The sequence below is a fragment of the Colletotrichum graminicola genome (genome assembly GCF_000149035.1).
Source record: "Colletotrichum graminicola M1.001 genomic scaffold supercont1.21, whole genome shotgun sequence".
Classification (NCBI taxonomy): Eukaryota; Fungi; Ascomycota; class Sordariomycetes; order Glomerellales; family Glomerellaceae; genus Colletotrichum; species Colletotrichum graminicola.
In genome coordinates, this window is record NW_007361025.1 from 556,696 (window position 1) to 578,788 (window position 22,093).

The 22,093-nt window shown below is 50.8% G+C and overlaps 8 protein-coding genes across 8 annotated transcripts; 4 read left to right on the forward strand and 4 right to left on the reverse strand.

Annotated features, from left to right (window-relative positions):
* Positions 1–1,463: 1,463 nt before the first annotated feature.
* On the forward strand, positions 1,464–3,421 carry GLRG_06020 (uncharacterized protein; the record flags this gene model as incomplete). Its single annotated transcript, XM_008096705.1, has 4 exons — positions 1,464–1,976; positions 2,049–2,299; positions 2,360–2,443; positions 2,500–3,421. 4 exons carry the CDS (start codon positions 1,464–1,466, stop codon positions 3,419–3,421), a joined length of 1,770 nt encoding a protein of 589 aa, XP_008094896.1.
* Positions 3,422–4,204: 783 nt separating this feature from the next.
* On the reverse strand, positions 4,205–4,978 carry GLRG_06021 (uncharacterized protein; the record flags this gene model as incomplete). Its single annotated transcript, XM_008096706.1, has 1 exon — positions 4,205–4,978. One exon carries the CDS (start codon positions 4,976–4,978, stop codon positions 4,205–4,207), a length of 774 nt encoding a protein of 257 aa, XP_008094897.1.
* Positions 4,979–6,360: 1,382 nt separating this feature from the next.
* GLRG_06022 (uncharacterized protein) lies at positions 6,361–6,995 on the reverse strand (the record flags this gene model as incomplete). The annotated part of the gene is made up of 2 exons (XM_008096707.1): positions 6,361–6,789; positions 6,849–6,995. 2 exons carry the CDS (start codon positions 6,993–6,995, stop codon positions 6,361–6,363), a joined length of 576 nt encoding a protein of 191 aa, XP_008094898.1.
* Positions 6,996–8,464: 1,469 nt separating this feature from the next.
* Positions 8,465–9,802, reverse strand: GLRG_06023 (uncharacterized protein; the record flags this gene model as incomplete). Its single annotated transcript, XM_008096708.1, has 2 exons — positions 8,465–9,534; positions 9,589–9,802. 2 exons carry the CDS (start codon positions 9,800–9,802, stop codon positions 8,465–8,467), a joined length of 1,284 nt encoding a protein of 427 aa, XP_008094899.1.
* Positions 9,803–10,430: 628 nt separating this feature from the next.
* On the forward strand, positions 10,431–11,635 carry GLRG_06024 (fumarylacetoacetate hydrolase; the record flags this gene model as incomplete). Its single annotated transcript, XM_008096709.1, has 6 exons — positions 10,431–10,461; positions 10,519–10,757; positions 10,822–10,880; positions 10,944–11,200; positions 11,259–11,355; positions 11,410–11,635. The coding sequence occupies 6 exons, from the start codon at positions 10,431–10,433 to the stop codon at positions 11,633–11,635; spliced, it is 909 nt and encodes a 302-aa protein (XP_008094900.1).
* Positions 11,636–12,085: 450 nt separating this feature from the next.
* On the reverse strand, positions 12,086–12,560 carry GLRG_06025 (uncharacterized protein; the record flags this gene model as incomplete). The annotated part of the gene is made up of 3 exons (XM_008096710.1): positions 12,086–12,259; positions 12,319–12,368; positions 12,431–12,560. The coding sequence occupies 3 exons, from the start codon at positions 12,558–12,560 to the stop codon at positions 12,086–12,088; spliced, it is 354 nt and encodes a 117-aa protein (XP_008094901.1).
* An 821-nt stretch (positions 12,561–13,381) lies between these two features.
* GLRG_06026 (FAD binding domain-containing protein) lies at positions 13,382–14,992 on the forward strand (the record flags this gene model as incomplete). The annotated part of the gene is made up of 6 exons (XM_008096711.1): positions 13,382–13,391; positions 13,450–13,583; positions 13,648–14,365; positions 14,420–14,468; positions 14,524–14,713; positions 14,789–14,992. The coding sequence occupies 6 exons, from the start codon at positions 13,382–13,384 to the stop codon at positions 14,990–14,992; spliced, it is 1,305 nt and encodes a 434-aa protein (XP_008094902.1).
* Positions 14,993–17,126: 2,134 nt separating this feature from the next.
* On the forward strand, positions 17,127–22,022 carry GLRG_06027 (ABC transporter; the record flags this gene model as incomplete). Its single annotated transcript, XM_008096712.1, has 4 exons — positions 17,127–17,159; positions 17,276–18,380; positions 18,443–20,737; positions 20,905–22,022. The coding sequence occupies 4 exons, from the start codon at positions 17,127–17,129 to the stop codon at positions 22,020–22,022; spliced, it is 4,551 nt and encodes a 1,516-aa protein (XP_008094903.1).
* Between the last annotated feature and the right edge of the window lie 71 nt (positions 22,023–22,093).

Here is a 22,093-nt window from a genome sequence, read left to right on the forward strand (position 1 = left end):
CGAAACAAAGTCACGAGGCTGAGTGTAATATCGATGGACGAAACTTGGGTGCTCCGGGGTGCTCCCCCATCTCTGTTGCAACCTATCAGCCTCTGGGGAAATCAGTCCAAGATCTCGGACATTGCATTCTGTTGCCCACTTCACTTTTCAGTGTCTTATGAAGTCTATATTCATCCGAAGGCGCTCCGATGCAATATTTTGCACATGAATCACGTCACTCAATTCAAAACGCTGTGCGGGATTGTCACTTTTCGTTTCGGACATGCCTATTATGAGGCTGGAAGGATCAACACGGCAATACCTTGGGTAGTCTCATGAATTTCGATGCGTACCACATATCTAAAAAGCAACGTGACCCAAAATACTACATGCAGGTAGAGCTTTTCGCCTGTTCCACGTGTAGAAGCTGAACAGTGAGCTATGTAGGCAGCAGACCACTAGTCAGATAGAGACCGGTTGCTCCCTTGCAAATTGTCGAAATCCGGGAACCAAAAGTTTCGACGGTTATCCTAGGTTTCACCTAAAGTGCTATACAGACCATGGGTTGGACCCTTTGGGCACTGACAAGGCCATGTACTGTTGTTTCTCAACCGTTCGCTTTCGCTGCTAATCGAGGTTTCTTAACGAAGAGAAGACTAGAACCCCAGCATGTCATGGAGAGCGAACCTGAGTTCAGTGTGTCTAGGGCTAATTCAGCCATTGGCCATATTGCGTATCTTACCTCGTTCAAGTAATTGGCTGAAATGTCAAGACCGAAAGAGATTATATCAATGAACGATTGGCTGACGCCATTAAGCTCGACAAGCGCCCGATTTCCCCTTAGCGCCCAATAAACAGATGTACGTTGAAGCTAGTGCTATTAGTCTTCATCTGCAAGGAAAAGCCCATGCAACAACGCCTCAACTCGGGTGCATTCAACTTGGCAAGTTGGCATATGTCTTAGCGAGTTACGCCTCTTCGGTAAGATCAACGCCTCTAAAGAGAAGCCACCAGCCTTCCTGCGTCTAAATACGCCATAGCGCAACAACTTCGGCTTGGGCGATGAGGTGTAAGGGCATCATTCAATCAAGATTGCAATCTCAGCTTGTCACCATAGCTTACCTAAGTCGGCTGGACCTTTTGAGATGTGATCCACGTCAGGAACAGCGCCATTGTTGATGTGGACGAGGATCTGCACGACGCCTTCGCCATTGACTGAATTGCACACGCAAAAGCATGGTGAGAAGGACCGACGGCTGCCGGGGCGATGACCGGGCCGTGAATTGTTGTCGATTAAGGAGATTCCGCGTTCTCCGGAACCATGTCTTACGGCCCATCAATATTCCAGCATATAACTCACTAGAATTCCTGAGACGCTGAATCATCACGATCCTGGAATTTCGTCACGTTCCTGCATCTCTCACCTACCAGCAACTCTTGTTTTGCATCAAAGAGCAGTGGTAGGCCATCAAAAATCAACAACCATGGATTCAGAAACTGAACGCACGCAGGAGCCCACGCCGGCGCCTGCTCTCAACACAGAGCCGGCGGCGGTATTCTTTCTTGCCTGGACTGGGGCTTGGACAGTCACCCTGTTCTGCGGCATGGCATTCCTCTTGGTCCATCGCAAAATGTCTTTTCTGAAGATCCGTGGCCTGGCTTTATCGTTTGCTGCCGTCATCATGCTCCACCTGTACTGGGTCGCGGTGCAGGTTACGCTATCAATCCGTGAATTTATTCCCACTGGCTTAGAGTTCTGGGTCATGAGCTTTTACTTGCCCTTTGGCATTGCTCTATTCCATGCCTCCAACAGCCGCTTCCTCTACATTGCCAAGGCGCAGCGCAAATACGCCGAAAAGCCCGATTATCAGTGGTCCAAGTCACTGTCACAGTCACCCGCCTGCAACGGGAGAGACAAGACCATTGCTGGGAGGCTTCGGAGGCTAGACTACACCACCAAGATGCTGGCTGTGGTCAGCACGGGCATGGCCGTCCAGGTATGTGACGTTGGCCCGAGCAACGGACCGTGCTTGACAGCTTGGCACATTGCTGACATGCAAGACGATTAGCTTCTCCTTACGATCGTCATGTATCTCGTCTCACGCAAGTATCACCCATGGTTCGGCGTCCCTGGCACGGAAGTCAAAGGCACCCCCGCGCAACAAAAGCTCGAGATGATCCGCGGGTGGGAGTGGTGGCCTTCAGTCCTTTGGCAGTTCGTCTGGGCCTGGGTAGTAGCGCCTGTCATCCTCTGGAAATCGCGCGAGATCAAAGACACACAAGGGTGGCGACTCCAGACCATTGCATGCTGCATCGCAAGGTAGGTCTAGTGTTCCCCCGTCCCTAGGCAAATTCCTGCACCCACCACTAACGAGTCTAGTCTGCACGCTACTCCAATGTGGCTTGTTGCCTTATACGTACCAGACATGGCGCCTGTCAACAAATACTTTATTGCCCCCCAATGGTTAGTTATATGGACTTTGCGCGGGCACCCAGCTTGATCATACTCACACTACCCAGGATTTGTCTCTCCATCATCTTCATCGAAATACTCACAATCTTCATTCCGTGTTGGCAAGTGTTCAAGCACAAGTCACTCGAACAAGAGACGCTCGAGGCCATCGCCCTTTGGGAAGCCAAAAACAAGGCCCGTAACGGCGGCGATTCCATCTTCACTGACTCAACTAAGGCTGGGTCTCGCGACTCCATCTCCTGGCAGTCATCACTCTTGCAGCTCGAAAGGGGTAACAGCCCAACTGAAAGTGTTTATACAATGAGCTCTCTGGAGTATATATTGGACAAGAATCCCGAGCCCCTACGCAAATTCTCAGCCCTCCGAGACTTTTCTGGAGAAAATATTGCCTTCTTGTCGGCGGTTGGGGAGTGGAAGGCATCGATCCCGCGAACTCCAGACGCCCAGGAAAATTTGTCCGAACTCACCCGTGAGCGATTCAACCGTGCCCTCCGGATCTACACCGAGTTCATCAGCCCCCACCACGCCGAGTTCCAGATCAACATCGCGTCGCAAGACCTCAAGCGTTTGGAGAAAGTCTTTGGGAACGCGGCCAGAATCCTGCACGGCTACAGAACGGAGCGCTTCATGGACCCCGTGGTCCCCTTCGAGCACGTCCCATCGGGCCAAGGTTCTGCCTCGGACGAACCAGAGGGAAATATCTTGGAACAACGTGGCAGGGAAGAGCGCATCACGGATCGCGTGCAATACTGGGGGGATATTCCGGAAGAGTTCAATGCGGGGGTGTTTGACGACGCGGAGGCCAGTATCAAGTATCTGGTCCTCACCAACACGTGGCCCAAATTCGTCAAGGAGAGGAGGTACTCGCTATGTTCCGAGGATTCTGGGGAGACCGCCGACACGGAACACTCGGCCTCGGCGCTGTCGAGGTTCGCGAGGTACATCAGGGCTATGAGGACTGTATCGTAGCGCTTGCGCGCTTTGGGGCAAAGTTCTTTCTTTTTTTCTGCGATGATATCCCTAGTCTCTCAGGACTTCTATACCAACTTGTAATTTCCATTTCCAAGATGCTATTCAAATTCCGGTACGGATCTGCGTCCAGGCTCGACTGCTCACGAATCCAAACTGGTAAACAACGCCCTGGCGCCGGTAGCTCCGCATTTTTGTCGGAGCCCGATCGCCCCGGCGCGTTTCTTTCACCCCGGTTGTTCTGTGGCACCGATGTATGGCGGGCGGCTGAATGACGGAAACAGTAATATCCCGCGTCTCCCAAACTGGGGCTGCGCCCGGTTTCGGGCCCAACAAAGGCGGCTGTTGGACTTACCAAGGCCGGTCCGTAGAGGTAGGCTTCAGGTTGTTGTGAGACATGGCGAGACGATTTGCAGCCAAAAGCCTCAATCAACAGCGGTATTATCGAGTTAAAGCGTAGGAACCAACTGTCCAGCTGATTGCTAATCTCGACAGAGGTTGTGACACATGCAATGGCGAGGAATGTGCATCGATACTATAGTACGATGATTGGCGCTGTGTCAGTGATTCAGGTGGCAGAACTGGGGCTTCCATATTCCGCAATGTGTATTAGGGTTGAGGAGCCGGTTTAGTGGTGTGCTATGACACGCTCAAGACAATTCAGATACAACAACTAAACGTTTTCTCAGAGAAGGATAACAAGGAAGTGATACAACTGTTGAAAGACATCAACTTTATGTAGCAATGAGTTGCGAATTCATCATGAAAACGCTGTAGTTCCAGTTACTCCAAAGACTTTTGGGAGGTCCAAGTACTCTCCTCTCCGTACACCTCATCCCGGATACTACACATATCCCTCAACTCTGCTTCAGAGCCAAACATGACGCTCAAAAATAACCTGGCCTCGGCACTGCTATCCGGCTCCGAGTGCACCGGCGCGTCGGATTCGCCCCACGTGAACCTAACAACCTGGCCCGTCTGTAGTTCGACGAGGGGGATCTCCTCCAGCGCCTCCGCCAGGCCCGCGCGCTCCTTCTCCTCGGATTCGTAACTATAGTCGTTTTCGCCCATTCCCAAGCCGCTATGCTGTGCCTCCACCTTGCGCACGGCGGCGTCTACCGTCTCCGACGGCCAGAGCATCCGCGTCGGCGGGCCGAGTAGCGTCATGGCATATTTTGCGTGCGGCCGGGGCGCCGCGCACATGCAGTCGAACATGCGGCCATCGCGGTGCCATCGGGGAATAGCCCAGGCATCAGTAGGCGCGGTAATACGGACGCACAGCCAGGTCGAGTGGGTGCTCCTCTCTTGGTCGGTAGAACTGGCCTGTTGCCGGGCGTGGGCAGCCGCGTCGTCAAGAAAAGAGGAGAGGGCCCGGACGAGGCCGTCTTTATCGGCAGCGCAGTGCTTGAGGATGAAGTCAGAGGCAGAGACGGTGAGGCCGGAGGTGGAGGCTGGACCGTAGAACTCGTACGTCCCCTCGCGGTGGACGCTTGTAACGGGGCTACGGAAGCCGGGGGGCGGAGGGAAGACTTCGAGAGGTTGGCTGGGATGAGACATCTGGAAGCAGCCGTCTATTGTTTTGACCGCTGTGCAAAGGGGTGGTTTCTAGGAGTCAAGCTTTACATCATACAGCTGTGCCGCTTACTTGCTAAGCACCAGCCGGGATACAGCGTTTTTCAGTCAAAATAACGCCGATTGTTGAGGATAATGAACAGGCAGCCATGGGTTCAGCTTCCACCAATCAGCAACTCACAAGGGTTCGCCATGAAACCATTTTCGTGCCCAAAGTTGAATGAGTCATCTGATGTGGTGGACGACGCCTTTGCATAATGTGTAGGGTATGGAAGCTGGTCAGCTCACTGTACAACATGCAGCTGAACGACTTGGTTGGCCGCGGTCGATCAGACCCCATCTGAGCCGCATTTCAGCCTTGATATATGCATCTGCGGCCACCGATATGCCTCGTATCGTACGTCAGCGGTGCTCAACTGCTCCGCACTTTGGCAGCCGTTTTGTTGATTTCTGTATCCGATTGCTCATCTCAACGTCTTTGCATCAACAGCAAGCTACAGCTTACACAAGCACAGAACTGTGATGATACGGCGTTCAATTGAGAAAACAACGTTCCATCTGTCATCCCGCCCCGAGAAGCCCGCTGCAGACGACGACCAGCCTCAGGGGGGCCGAGGCCACCCTGGCTCAGCGATGTCGTTAAACACGCCCAGTAATTACCGTCCGATAACTCACGTGTCATATACAAGAGACTATACGGAGTATGTTGGCCCACATACCCAAAAACCAAATACCTCCTCATTAACGCACATTCGATACCTATGTGACGGTGATCGCAACACTTTTCTTCGCAACTGAATACAACGTATTATGCTTGGACAAGACATTTCTTCCTCGTAATTGATCATCATGGCCGATCTGTTCTTCATTTCCGCACTTATCGCTGCAGTCTTTGTATTTATACGCCTTGTATACCTCAGCCTTCTGCCTAAGCCTATCCCAGGGATTCCATGTAACAAAGACTCAAGTACGTGACTTTTAGGGGATTACAACTACTTCATTAAGATTGAAAAATCAGGAGGTTTCTGGCTGGATTTCTTCACGGACCTGCTTTCGAAGCACAAAACGCCGATTGCCCAGATTTTTCCGGGTCCGTTCGAACGCGCCCATGTCGTCATTGGAGATTATCGTGAGGCTCGCGATCTCATGACGAAGCGCAGCAAGGACCTTGGTCTGGGTTACAGGATTAACGTATCGTGGCGAGGGGTGCTCCCCGAGCATTTCATCGCTATGAATAGTTTCCATCCGTCTTTCAAGGAGGCTTTCTAAACTCTACATCAAAATATTCAAACTCAGAGCGCGAGCCCATTGCATCTGGCTCTTTGCATATTAGCCACACGGTAACTAGTCGCCGCAATTCCTTGACGTCAAATGGCACGGTTGTACCCGGAGCGCCCATCCTCGACAATGTTGTAACCAGAGCGACCGTCTTCAACACCGTTATAGCCGGACCTCCCATCTTCTTCCTCACGGCGATTATATCCGGATCGTCCGTCAGTTACACTGTTGGATCCAGAGTGTCCATCCTTAACGCTGTTGTACCCGGAACGACCAGATTCCTCTCGTCGGCTGTATCCGGACCGGCCATCAGTAGAGAGAGCAGAATCTGCTCCGGAAACTTCACCGTTGCGGCGTCGAAGAGAAAACGAGCTTTGCTTGCCATGAGTAGAACGTGTCTCGATCTTGGGGGACGGAAGTGCCCAAGTTTGGCTGGACACTTCAAGGGAGGCATTTGTTGGCTCTGAGATTTTCTGCCCCTGAACGTGGCCTTTGCAGACCACTATGCCCTTATTGATCTGGGCAGATGTTAGACAACGATGCACAGTCTCTAATGTAGCTTTATGAATGAACATACCGTTGAAAAGACAATTTCGTAGTTGAATAGGGATAAAATCAACATGCAAGTCATCAGAGAGACCATAATAGTGCGGCAGGTTGAGTTGCGGGAAGTAGTGATCTTCGGAACTGGCGCATAGGCCGGCAAGATGGCTTCTTTCGACATTGCGGAAGATGAAACGTAAATGACTAATAACTTCAACGCTCAGAATAAGAAGATATCTGGGTAGTAGGGATAGGCTGAACGAAGGTTTGACAACACCGAACCAAGTAGAAGGGCTTTAAACACCGTTGTGCTTTCCTTGAGGGCTGAGCTGGTTCAACTCAAACTGAGCTCTAGTTATCGGAGGAGGACAAGAAAAGAGTTAGGGAGAAGTGGGTGGTGCTCTTGAAATACAAAATCATGAAGCAGCCGCACGAGGTTTGAAGTTCACAGGACGATGCATGGGTGAAGAGTCATCAGCGGAAATACCCAGTAGCCCCACGGCGCATCCACATCGTCGGTGCTCATGCAGTACGGGTCTCGGATGATGGTGGTTTCGGTCAGACCGTATGAGAACCCTGCCTTTCTGAAAATAGTCGCAAGTGCGCCCAACGACAAAATCCGAAGTGAGATGGTGACGGAGTGGTGTTCATCGCTCATCACGCATCTAGCTTCATTCAGACACCAAGACCTGTTCTCATAGGCCACTTCCTCCAACGTGTTACCAACAGGGGCGGTTAGCCTTGATATGATACGTTGAACAGCCCTTGCTTGAAGACAATGGGTGTGCTATCGGTTCCACGTCCGCGGAGTCCTTTTAACTCTTTTTGGTATGTCTGACCCGGGCGTAGCTTACCGAAGGCAGACTTAACGGTCCCGACGGTTCCAACGGCCCCCAAAGCAGGACCCATGGCGACTCTGCAGGGGGGAGCATCGTGAACCCGTTGGAAGTCGGCGTCGTTTTGCCCGCTTTAGGGACGCCTGCCCGGCCTGTGCCGCAGTTGGCCTGTCGCCCAGCACATAAGGGAAAAAAAGAATTCTTACACATTCCGAATCAGGCCGGCTATCACAGGTCGGTGCCTACCAGAGATGCCTGTCTTGTCATGCTCAGCCCGGTCAGCTTACATCAGGCAACGACGAAAACCAGGTCTGGATTACTCACGAGATTGTCCTGGAAGATTCCAAGATTCGTGCAAAGACAGCCTTAAATTTGGAACACACGAATAGGATCAAGGAAGACCAACTTCATTCACGTAGGTTTTGAAAAAGGGACATGCGTATCACCCCAGCCCGCCAAAATCTGGAGGGGTGTTCCAATGGTGATAAGCGAGATATGATCAGCACTGGTGAAATGACGCCCTCCTCATACTGGCGGGCTGCAGCCGAGCTTACCCACCAAGAACTTCTGGATATTGACTTCCGGATCCGGTATTAAGGATCGAAGTGCAGCCAGTATCTATAAAGATAATACACAAGTTTATTTCCATCTCAGTTAGTGAGATCAAGTGAGTAGGGTCAGTAAAACTGCTCTCGAGGGCAGATAGATGCTGTCTGTATGCACGTATTAATCAGACTTTTCGTAAACAAAGACATCTCTTTTTCAACAAATATCGGGTTGATATGCCAAGATAGGTTCAATATTTCCGCGTTATCTAGCCCTCCCATACAAAACTTTGCTCGATACCCGGAATGAGTGGCCTTAGCGCCATTCCGTAGTCTCCAGCGTTTGGCGTTCGAAGGAGAGTGTGAATGTGGAATTTGGCCGGCTCTTTGTTGGTTAAGAAGACACCGGAGTGATGATCAAACTCAACAAGGATCACCGGGCTCTGAATCCGATAATAAAATGGATCCGCATCACCAAAACCTCCTATCCAGCTGAAGTACGTTTCATGAAACCAAGACCTGACCTGGTTGATCCTTATCTCCCTGGCCTTTCGAGGAAGGTAAATGAGATACTGTTCTATGATTCCAATCACAAGCTGTTGCTGCTCGGAATCCATATCATTCACTAGAATGCCCTCGTACGGCACGACGCGGTTGTCTCGGTATGCGCCACAAAGGTGTCTTTGGTCGTCATGATTCCACCTTCCCTTCGGCATCGCTGGATCCTTGAGCAACTTGTAAGTCTGCGCCTCATTTTGGAGGGTTGCAGGAAGAGATTGCATCAGCCGCAGGCCAAGCTGTTCCTCTGTCTCCAATATGCGGGTTCCTTGATGGGGTCCTTGGTCAATCAGGTTCGGCTCCGCTCCAGTGAACCACGGCGACGACACGATCTGACCCTTGTACAGGAAGATGTTCAGGCATAGATGGTGGCCGTAAAAACAGAAGCCCCATGGCCGAGTTATTGAAGGTTCACCGAATAACACAAAGTTGTAAGAATACTCGTTGCAGATGGTGGGCGCCTGGACTAGCTCACCCAGGAAACCGTTAATACGCATGGCGCCAAGCGCTTTGGCGTAGCCCTCCGGCGACAGTGTGGCCTCAAGAACTTTAAGGATGCTGTCTCGGAGGTTCGAGTCAAGCTCGTCGAGACGCAGACCTTTGTCGCTCAGAAGGAATTCTGGGTTCGACCACGAGCGCCACTCAGGCGAGTCAACGTGGTATAAAAGAGTAGACTTTTGCTTGTCGTTAAGCTGTGATAATACGACGTTGGTGGTGTCGACGATCTCCTGGATTGGTACGCCTTCATCTGCCAGCTCGAATAAGTCGTGTCTCACGGTACCTAAACCCGTTAGCCGTTTCCCCAACTACTCAGTCTACAACCCCCGCGACTGACCATCCGACGTGATGCCGGTGAACGGGTCCTTGAAGAGCTCACGCCAGTGGCGATACAGGGCGTGTAGCCACGGTGGGTTCCCACTATTTTTGAAAGCTTCCGCGTATTCGTGAGCATTCTGACTTCTCATTGTGGTGAAACGCGGGATAGTAATGTCTGGCAGATGTTGGCGGTATTCGCCGCCATGGGGCTGTGGATCCTGGACTCCGGACATTACGGTGCTTGTGAGATGGATGGCCTGATATCCTCGTCTTATGGATTACTCTGAGCGCAATATCGGTGGCAGTGATCAAGAGTCTTTCCGTGCAGCAGTGTTTCGAGTCTGGGAGCTGTTCCACATCCAATGACCCTGACCAAGGTCTTGGATGTATTGAAGCCCAGCTTTCAAGGTAAGGTTTATTGGGGAAATTCGCAATCAAACCATAGCTTCGCGTTGGATGGCTTCTCAGATCAAACCATAATCAACGGAACCGCGATCAAATGCCGCAGTAACGAATATCTGCAGGCATCGGCTCCTCACTTTTCGGCCCCTCACTTTTCGGCCCCTCAATTCATCATCACCTTCATCTTCCCCTCATCCTCGCATTTCCCCCACAGCCAATGGCAGCGCTCAGACATTACAACTAAGCATGAACTCTCCACCTACCCGGACCTCCGAAAGGTCGGCGCCAGAGCGGGGTACCCCTATCATCTCCAGTCGGATTCAATGATGCGGGAAGCCGACCTTTCCGTATTTCTGCTTGCAAATATCATCCAAGCTTCCATCTCAATACGGACTTGTTCAAGTTGGGATCCCAGAGTTTTTTTCTGCACACCAGACCTTTGGCCCAACTTATGACAAGATGTCTTCGGAATTACAATCGTCCTTCGGCCGTGAGTCTTCCTCCCGAGTCCCTGTCTGTCGCCACACTTGACGCTGAAACAATAAAGGCCTCCTGCGATTTGTCCCGCGGTCCGATCCGAACAAGATCCTCATTGGAGAACCTGAATCAGACTCCGTCGACGTTGGTGTTGCGGTGCGCAACGGCGAGGAGGTTAAGGTTGTGGTGTGGTCGGGATCCAGCGTCCTCAAGCCGGGTTCCAAAACAGATGAGTGCGCCATCATCGACCGCATTCTGTCGCCCGTTTCTGTCGATGAGATCGGTACTATCCGATGTATTGGTCTGAACGTAAGTAGCCAGCGATCAGATGGCACTTTCAATGTGCATATTGAACTCGGCTAATGAGACGTAGTATGTTCAGCACGCGAAAGAAGTTGGCGTAGCTTTGCCTGACGTGCCTACTGTGTTCCTGTAAGCATGGTTTCTGTTCCCGTGATTTTGACCCATGAGATTACTGATTATTTTAACTTCCAGGAAGCCAAACACAGCCCTTGGGGACCCATGGCCAGCACCTACAGTCCTTCCTCTGCTGACTCAAGCAGACGACTGCGGCGATTACGAGTCTGAGCTTGCAGTTGTCTTGGGAAAGACAGCTAAGAATGTGTCTGAGGCTGATGCTATGGACTATGTCCTGGGTTACACTGCTTGCAACGATGTGTCTAGCAGAACATACCAACTGAATCAATCCCAGTGGTGCTTCGCCAAGGGATTCGATGGCTCGTGCCCCTTGGGTGAGTCTTGAACATGGCTGTTATGAAAATATATCAGGTCTAACTCGGTATCATGCAGGCCCGACTCTAGTCTCTAAGGATCTCATTCCGGACCCAGCCAAGCTTCACATGCGAGGACTGAAGAACGGGGATGTTCTCCAGGAAAGCGGCATCGAGTAGGTCATCCCTGCAGAACGGGCTCCTATAGTATGCTGACATTTTCCACTCAGTGATCTCATCTTCAATGTCCCCAGAGTAATAAGCTTCCTGTCCCAAAGCACGACCCTGCCTGCTGGCACTGTCATTATCACCGGCACGCCGGCTGGCGTAGGCTTAGGGCGCAAGCCCAAGGTAACGTTGAAGGATGGCGACGAATTCAGGGTCGAGATCCTGCCGCACATCGGAACACTTATCAACGTCTTCCAAAACGAAAGTGCTACCACTGTTGGGCACTAAGGAATGCATCAAGATCACTAGGTAGGCGGCAAAGCTCGGATTTAACCCACGGAACGGCGCGAAAACCACAACAAAAGAAGACCCTAATGCATTTGATGATGACGCACGTTCTGGGTTCTGGCCTTGATGTTACGGTCAACGTGTTTCTGGGTGAAGGTCAACAAGTTCCGGTTGGTAATAAAACGAGGTTAACGTGAAGATGGCCGTGGTCGTTACAATTAGAACTTATGGTCAGTGATAGCGGTAACCTTTCAGCAAATCTAAAATTGGGTTTTCTGATGGTTCAGGGTCACCTCATGATGCACATCCCGTTCAGTAGTTGGAGATTGCTTAATGATTTGTGGAGTTTCTACTGCATAACAGCATCATGTCCATCAAGCATGAACGATTTTAAACACGTATGCTTGGTGTGCCTCGGCCGACTGCTACGTATTTTTCACAAACACGAATTTAGCTATCAATGATCTGCGGAACCTTTTCGAGAAGATGCTCAACAACGGCGTCCGGCCCTTTTTCAACCTGCAGGCCATGCGGGATCACATGGGTTTTGATGCCTGGCTTCAGTGACCTCGCCGTTTTGAGAATCTGGTCGGCCTCTTCTGAGGTCCACATTGATGCACAGAACTGAGAGGAGTTTGTCAGAAAAGATATTTCATGTACACGAGCTAATAGAGATGGCTTACAATGATGTCGGGCTGATGTTCCTTCACCTTGCCCTCGACTTCGTCTATCTCTTGGGAGGGGGCGTCAGCGCCTTGACTCAACCTTTGAAGTGCACGAGACCGCGGTACTCACTATCGCAGTTCGCGACGTGCTCGATCGTGTAGCGATCCTTGAGTTCCTCGACAACGCGTCCAACAAGGCGCTTCGCTCGCTCGGGTGCAGTATTCACCGTCACCAGCTTGTACGGACCCTTCGGCGCCATCGTGCGGGGTTGCGTTCCGGGTGAGGGGTAATGATGCCGTTGATATGGGAATGGAGTGACAGAAGCTTGTCGAAGGGCCTGATCTGCTTCGGATGAGAGTGTGCCAAGTGGAAAGCTCTTCGATGATGCTTGGGGAGAGGAGGTTGTGTATCAGTGAACCTTTCGATGATGTGCCGGTCATCGCTGCCGACGCCCACTGATTATAACCGTATAATTATCCTGGCCATATGCGACAGATGGTGCCGCATATCGCGCACAGATCGCACCCAATACCCACCTAAAAACAATCCACTGTCAAGTCTTAATTCTCAAATCCCAGGTACCGATCGGAAATAAGCCGTCTTTGCCGAATTCACTGTCAACCTCGAGCTCCATCAGATATCTTCCTATACTGGGCATTGTTGTGTGCTTCTGCTCGCCGTCATGGCTAGATTGGCGCTGTCTTGAATCTAGACCCGTCTTGAAAAAGGCGAATGTGCTCGGATATCCCGACCCGTTCATTCACCTGCCAACAAGCTTGTCAGTGGCGTTCATTCGATTGCCCAGTGGGATCCTCCCCCGCTTCTTCCGGTTCGATGTGGGGGATCTCCGGAGGGCGGGGGCGGACCAAGGAGTCGCCGGGAACTTCACCCAAAACATCGGTTGAACTGCTGAACCCAGTTGCAACTACTCACAAGGATTCTTTTGCAACAGAATTTTGCCTCCGACATTTGCAATTTCCTTCCAGGTCCTAGATCTTCTCTTTGGCCACACCCTTCCAGATCCAGTCCATCAGCAGATAGGCTTCTGTGGCTCGAGACTACACCGTGGTGAGAGGAAACATGACGGCAAGTTCATCGAAACCTCTCCCCCCCCTCGGAAATACTGACGGATTAGGTAAAGGTGACAGAACACATACAACCGGCCGTCCAGGTGGATATTATTGTTATCGGCGCGGGCTTGAGTGGCCTGGCCACCGCAGTGGCAGCTGCAATATCGGGACACCGGGTGACGGTGTTCGAGTCCGCCAAAGAACTTCTTGAGGTATTTCCCCATCACAGACCAGGTAATAAGAAAGAAAAAAAGCGATGTTCATACTATGCAATAGATCGGAGCGGGACTGCAAGTGACGCCGAACTCGACACGGATCCTCCAGAAATGGGGCCTACCCGACAGACTCTGGAAATCTGCATCAGAGCCGACAGCCTTGGTTGTTCATAGGTTCTCAGGAAAGGTCTTGGCCAGGGAAGAAAACTTTGACAAGAAGATCCGCTCGAAGTACCAAGCACCCTTCATCGACCTGCACCGCGTTGACCTGCAGCTTTCACTCTACCAACGCGCCAAGGAGCTCGGGGTTCAGTTCCAGCTGGGCCAAAAAGTCGATAATATCGACTTCGACATACCGGAGCTCACAACACAGTCCGGGGTCAAGGCTACAGCAGACCTCATCGTTGCCGCAGACGGGCTGTGGTCACGTTCGCGTGCATGCTTTCTGGGAAAGGAGGACCCCCCGCTGGCGACGGGAGACCTGGCGTACCGGGTAGTCCTCCAGATTGATGATGTCACAGACCCTGAAATAAGAGAATGGATATCTAACCCCCAAGTACACTTCTGGATTGGACCTGGAGCGCATGGTGTTGGCTACTCAATGAGAGCCGAGAAGATGTACAATCTCGTGCTGTTAACGCCTGATGACTTGCCCGATGGTGTAAGCCGCCAAGCGGGGGATGTTGAGGAAACGAAAGTTCGATTCCAAGAATGGGATCCTATTGTGAGAAAGCTGATCGGTGCCGTCGACAATATCGAGAAGTGGAAACTCATGCACAGTACGATCTATGTCTTTCTGAGCTGCGAATAGCCCGGCTAACACTCGGTTTTAGGAGAGGAGATGAGTTCTTGGGTAAACGACAAGTCCAATCTCGTCTTTGTGTGAGTTCTGTCCAACATGGATTCATGGTTTCAACACTCACTTACTGCAATCCAGCGGGGATGCATGCCACCCAATGCTACCATATCTCGCCCAAGGTGCCAACTCAGCTGTGGAAGACGGTGCTGTACTGGGCCTGTTGCTCGGCCACCTCACATCCAAGTCACAGCTTCCGAAAGCTCTGAAGATGTACGAAAAGTTACGAAAAGCCAGAGGTGAATCTATTGCAAGAGAAACGTTCAAACAGGTAATACTTTCTCCACTGTTCCCAATCTCATTGCCCCGACTGCAACCAACTGATTCATTAAACTCCCCACCTCAGCGCCACGACTTCCATCTATTTGATGGCCCCGAACAGGAAGCCAGAGACCAGATCTTTCTGTCTCAGCTGGGAAAAGAGCCCAAGGGAGCGTTCCCCAGTAGATGGACTTGCCCCGAAGTTCAGCCATGGCTCTATGGCTATGACGCATACGTGGAGGTGGAAAAGGCCATGAAGACTGACCCATTCAGCAAGCCAAGCATATAATGCTGTTATAACGACACCAGGTAGTTGTTCAAATTTGTATATCGTTAATCTAGACATTTTGAACGCATCCTTTCTGGTTAGCATATTGCACCACAGCTCTTGTTTTGTCAGTGATAGCTCAGGTAAATCCCGAGGTTACATCTTCTGATGAACAGCACTTTAAGATGTTGCATTCATATAGCATGAATCATGCCGGCTGTGCTTACATCAATCGTGCCAATCTCTTGTTTTGTATACAGCAAAGAGTGCAAATAAGAGCTCCCTGATGGATCCTCGATCCTGATGTCAGATCTTGTTTTGGGTTATGTCCTAATGACTCACAAGATGATTCATGCATTGGTAGAGTTGTGAGTCAGGTAGATTATTTTTCCGCCGGTGAACAGAGTCCGCATTTAGGAATTGATCGATGGCGAGTCCAGTATTGCTTCAACATGCCCATGTTAACCTCATCTACGTTAACAACCCTAGCCCAACTTTCACCAAATCTACATGCTATTCTTGGTGATTGAAGAGGAAGCAGCCTATAGTATAACTTTGCTGTTAGAACCTCTGGCACAATACCAGCCAGTAATTAAATACATTTCCCAAGAGCAACCGTGTTGGATCCTAAAGCATGGACCATAGGCTCTGGCCTGTCATCCAAACACAGTTTTCAACCCCTTCTTCTCTTTAGCCGCAGAACTGACAAGAAAGGAAAGAAAACAGGCCCCATATGTTGGGGTCCAAATATCATCTCCTCTTGTATAGGTTGAACGCTCACCATCTGGGGCCCTATGAGCTGATTTCTATAAGGCCTAGATAGTTTGTAGGGTAACAAGACGCCTTGGTTGTATGTACAGCAGATACATTTGTTGCGGCCTTAATGCACAACTCGGCGGCTACCACTAGGCAGACACGCGCTGCAACATGCCATCAACCAATCACTAGGGGATGATGGAGCAAAAATTGTAATATAGCCTCACCAGCAGATAGCTGCACAACATGTATCTTAAACCGAAGTCTCTGACCTTTGATTCAGTCATGGTTCAATACAATTGACACCTTCCGAGAACCCCTTCCTTCAGCTCTTTTGCTGCAGAACTATAGTACTCGATTGAAACTCTGGCTATGGCAGCAAGAATGGCCAATCAAAATCTGTAGGGCCTTTGGCGGTGTACTCTGAAGTGACCTCGAGATATTATTGCGACCCCTCTTAGACTCTTCATTACACATAGGTTATCCTTATTGCTGTAGCCAGACTTTCGACCTAGTACTGTGGTCACAAAACAAAGGAGAAAAAAAGAAGAAGAGAGCGAGGGGGGGAGAGAAGCAGCAGAAGTAGATCCCAAAGGTCCATATTCGATTTCCACTTACAAGGTCTATACTTCACAGCGTACGGATACCTATGTGGCTGTACCGTATGCTCTCAAAGAAACCGAGCGCAAGAATCGCCCTTCCCGTGTAAGCACTAACCTAACTAGTCATGTCATTAGGGCTGATAGTTAACTTGGCTATGCTATGTCTCTGAGCTAGTCCGCATTAGGCAAATAGAAGTCGACGAGACCAGCCAAGCTGTGTTCAATGGCCAGAAGGAAAGAACTCTTATCTCGGTTCGTGGGAATTCTGCCAAGTTGTGCGGGCGTGGGCCCCCTCGCTCAAACACCGTTTTGCTCAATGAGATCATCTCCCTCTCCCTCACACCTGTCTAAAGCACTGTAACATCTGAATGTTTTCGCCGCAACTTGCTATAACCCAAAAGAGATAATCGCATACAGGCAGTGCGAGTGATCTTAGTGGGCGTTGGGCAAACGCCACCATATGCATATCCCTGCATCCGTCAGCACCAAGATGGAGTCTGCAGTCGAGAGGCATTTGCTCTGCCGGCCTTTGGTATATCTATCTGGACATCGCCTACAGCTCAACCTTTTTGTACAAATACTCGGATTCGCTCGGTTGCCCCTTTCCGTGGGCATTTTAAATATTCATCCGTTCATCTCCTATCATCGGCAGCTCTCACGTTTGAGTGAGCCAAATCCTTTCCCTCCTCCTTGATGCCAAGTCAAGATCGGATACATTGACACACAATAACACTGTCAAGTAGCTCCCCACGATCTTTAGTTTCATCTGGAAGATATAGTACACTTTCAGCACCGCCATGGCGGCACAGAGGTCAGCAATATGGCGCCAAGTCAGCACTCTCGCAAGGAAAAGTTTCATCATCTTAATCGCCCGTCATCCTGCTTCAACAATTTACACCGCTCTCCTCCTTCCAATATTCTCACTGTATATCTCTGAATCGGGAAGAATCTCAACAATCCTCAGAACGATTATGGAATTGCAGAGCCACGACCAATTCGATCGCTTCAGGATGGTCTTAGCGCCGCTGGTGCATCTCGCAGCGCGGTTGTTTTCGTCAACAACGGACTCTCAGGTGGTGCTATCGATCGGGTTATAGACTCGTTCTCGGAAGAGGTGACGAGAGCAGGAAAGAATTCGACGAAAATCGAGAAACCGTCCGACATCAGTCGCATCTGCCGCTCTTCTTTTCGGGCGACCACATCCTGCTACGGCGCCGTCATCTTCCATTCTTCTCCCAACGAGGGTGACGGCGGCATCTGGAACTACACTCTGCGCGGGGACGCCGCGTTCGGGTCATCGTTTAAGGTCAAGAACGACAACAATGACGTCCAGATATACACTCTCCCCCTTCAAAGAGCTGTCGACTCTGCTATCGTGCGCACAAACTCTACCGAGGCCGACCCATCACCTCTTAGTAATGTCAGAGAATGGGGCTTTACTGGCGAGACCGAGGAGGAACGTCAAGCTAGCGTACGGAGAAGATACCAGCAGACAATCATCGATTACCTCGGCGTTTCATTTGTTCTCGCGCTCATCGGCGTTAGCTACCACGTTCCCGGGCACATTGCAACTGAGCGCGAGAAGGGCTTGTCCCAACTAATCGACGCCATGATGTCAACCCGCTACGAATGGGAAGCACAAGTTGTGCGCATTCTATCGAGCTTCTACTCATTCGCATCCATCTATTTCCCAGGCTGGGTTGTTGCTTCTGTCGTCTCATGGGGCATGATCTGGAAGGAGTCAAGCATTGGCATCGTGTTGGTCTTCTTCGTCTTGGCTGGTCTCGCCCTTACATCCCAAGCCATTCTTGGGGCATCTTTCTTCAAGAAGGCTCAGCTTTCCGGCGTCATTAACTCTCTGGTTTACGTGCTCCTAGGTGTCCTTGCTCAGGCTCTCCCCAACGAAAGTACCGGTGCAGTTACGGTTTTGAGCTTGTTGTTCACCCCTTGCGCTTTTGTCTTTTTTATCAAGTCGATTTCTCGATACGAGGCGGACGGTAAACCAATGAATCTACTCCAGGCTCCGCCAAACGGCCCCTCTACTCTGCCCGGTACGGAATCATTATTTGGATCTTTCTGATCGTCCAGATCGTCGTGTATCCGCTTCTTGCAGCCTTTGTTGAACGTCAGATACACGGGGTCGGCTCCGAGAGTCGCAAAATCTACAAAGGCGAGGGTGTCCAGCCCCAGCATGCTGTTACCATCAATGGGTTGACCAAGGTCTACTTTCCGAGCATTTTCCGACGCGCCTTTTCTCGCTTTTTCAAAGCAAGACCGCCGATCGTTGCCGTCAACAACTTGGATCTAACGGTGAAGCGAGGAGAGATCCTAGCCCTTCTCGGAGCTAACGGGAGCGGCAAAAGCACTGCGTTAGACGCTATTTCTGGAATCAGTCGATTTAACCAGGGCAGCGTCCATATTGATGCATCTGGCGGCATCGGTATTGCGCCACAGAAAAATGTGCTTTGGGATGAGCTCACTGTGACGGAACATATCAGGATATTCAACCAACTCAAATCTCCAGTCAGCGTGGCGGGCAAGGAAGACCAAAATCAGCTGATTGATGCCATTGGACTCGCAACAAAGCATAAATCTCAATCCAAAACACTCTCTGGGGGGCAGAAGCGTAAGCTGCAGCTCGGCATGATGCTGACGGGCGGGAGCGCTGTCTGTTGTGTCGATGAAGTTTCCTCTGGAATCGACGCTCTGTCTAGAAGAAAGATATGGGATATCCTCCTCTCCGAGAGAGGTAAGAGGACCATCATCTTGACAACCCACTTTCTTGATGAGGCAGATCTACTGGCCGATAACATTGCGATTCTCTCCAAAGGCAGTTTGAAGGCCGAAGGCTCCTCGGTGGCGCTCAAGAATGCCCTAGGTGATGGCTATCGGATCCATGTGCTTAACGTGAGGGATGTCAGAGCCCCCCCAGAAGTCAGCGGTGTCGCTTTAACGGCGTCTTCAATGACCATCGTCTACACTGCACCATCATCCAGCCTAGCGGCTGATGTTATCCGAGCACTGGAAGCGCGCCAAATTCCCTACAGGATCTCGAGTCCCAACATAGAAGATGTCTTCCTCAGAGTCGCCGAGAAGGTACAAGGAGAAGATCTCCAACCCCTTCAGCCTGGAGCTCCTCGTGTATCAACCGCTTCAGGGCAAAACCTCTCAGAAAAGTCCATCATTAACCAACGCGAAGGAGACACTCTGGGACTGCAGTCTGGCCACCAAACGGGCTTCTTCAAACAAACTCGTGTCCTTGTTCACAAACGCCTGGTCTTGTTCAAGACGAATTGGATTCCATACGTCATTGCGTTCATTACTCCGATCATTGCAGCTGCTATCATGCAGTTGTTGGTCGTTAATGAAGGCCCTACAAGTTGTGACCCCGCCGATGTTACCGGATCAGGAGACCTGGATAGCTATAGAGAGGCTTTTGAAGAAGCCTCTGTGGCTGCCGGGCCCTGGTCAGATTTCTCGACAACATCATTTGACGATATGTCTACTTTCTTGGATCCTACATCAAATGACCCTATTGGCACGATCAACATCTATTTGAGTGACAGTTACCAGGATGTAAGCCGGTTCATCGAGGACAACATAAAGAACATCACCCCTGGTGGTATCTGGGTGGGCAGCCAAGAAACGCCTCCGACAATCGCCTATAGGGCAGACGACAACATGATCTCAGCTGCTGTGATAGTTCAAAACCTTTTCAACGTAGTGAGAAGCAACGCCAGCATCTTTGCCACCTACACTCCCTTCGACAGCGTCATCCCAAGCTCAACGCTCACAACGGCTCAGCTGGCAATCTACTTCAGCATTGTTCTTTATATTATCCCTTCCTTCTTCGGATTATATCCGAACATGGAGAGGCGAAATCACGTCCGTGGCCTGCAATATTCCAGCGGTGTTCGATCGCTGCCTTTGTGGACATCCCACCTCATTTTCGATTTTGGAGTCTTCTTCATTCCACTTCTAGCCGCAGCCATCATCTTTGCTGTTTCTTCCGATATCTGGTACGCCTCGGGTTATCTCTTCCCCGTTTTCCTGTTTTATGGCATTACATCTATCCTCTTGTCGTACGTCATTTCACTCTTCACCAATAGCCAGGTAGCAACCTTTGCTGCAATTATGGCCTACAACAGTGTTGGTTTCGCCATCTACCTGATTGCGTTCCTCTACATCATCACCTTCTCGCCTGCAGTCGTTACGGAGCGGAATATTCTTATCGGCCATTACACCATCTCTGCCTTCTTTCCTATCACCTCGATTTGTAGAGCCATTCTGATTGGCTTGAACACCTTTTCCTTGGCCTGCTCTGGCACTGGGTCTGGCAACCCTGGCTCTCTAAGCGCTTATGGGGGTCCTATCATGTACCTCAGCATCCAGGCCATCATCCTCTTCAGTATCCTTCTATACAGCGACAGCGGCAATAAGATGCCAGAATTTCTCAAACAGAAGAGGAGCCATGCAGCTGAGTCGGTCCAGACCCATGAGGATCCGGACGTTGCCAGAGAGCAACGGCCAACAGAATTCACTGGAAATGATGGACGAAAATTGGCAAATTTACAGCCCTCGATAACGTCTCTTTCGGCGTGCATCATGGCGAGGTATTCGCCCTACTTGGCCCTAACGGTGCTGGCAAGTCAACAGCGGTATCTCTCATTCGCGGTGATATTCAACCGAGCGGCAACGGAGGCGATGTCTTCGTCGAGAAAGTCTCAATCACTAACCAAAGAGCCCTCGCCCGATCGAACCTTGGAGTCTGCCCCCAGTTCGATGCCATCGATTCCATGACAGTCGTCGAACATCTTCGTCACTACGCCAAACTCCGAGGGATATCCGATGTTGAGCAACAAGTTCAGGCAGTTGTTCGTGCAGTTGGCCTCCAGGCCCATGTCAACGTCATGGCACAGCATCTTTCGGGTGGTAACAAGCGTAAGCTATCCCTCGGAATCGCGCTTACAGGCAATCCGTCCGTGATTCTGTTCGACGAGCCGTCATCCGGTCTTGATGCAGCAGCGAAGCGAATAATGTGGCGAACTCTCAGCACAATCGTCTCAGGGCGCTCAATTCTTCTCACCACTCACAGCATGGAAGAAGCTGACGCTCTGGCGAACCGAGCCTGCATCATTGCCCAGCGTATGCTGGCGATCGGCGAGGTGGAACAACTGCAAAGTCGCTTCGGTGACTCACTATACGTGCACCTCGCCAGTCGCTCCGCTCCGCACTCGACACCGGGAGAGATGGAACATATACGTCAATGGGTCGTCAACACGTTCCCATCTGCCCGCGTTGAGGACTCGACGTACCATGGGCAAATCCGATTTTCCGTGTCTGCGTCGGATGTCTTGCAAAGAGCTAAAGCGAACGGCCGCAACAGGAGTACTTCTGAAGATGAGCGGAGCTTTGAGCTTAGCGCTATAGGTCAACTCATCATAATGTTGGAAGACAACAAGGAGGTCCTCGGTATCGAGCATCATAGTGTCAGTCCCACAACACTGAACGACGTCTTTCTCGCTATTGTGGGGCAACACGATGTCCAAGAGGAGGGTTACGGAGCTCAATCTATTGAAAAGAAGAAGATCAACTGGCAAAAGATTGTTCTTGGGTTCTGTCGTGATATAAGCCGTAATTGCGCAGTGGCAATTACGGATCCGCTTTTGTCATCACAGGTTCTAAGATGTTGAACCCTCTGGGTGTTTTATTGTTTTGCCATCATTTGCATACTTAGGCGGTGGACCGTTGAAGTTTGATGAGC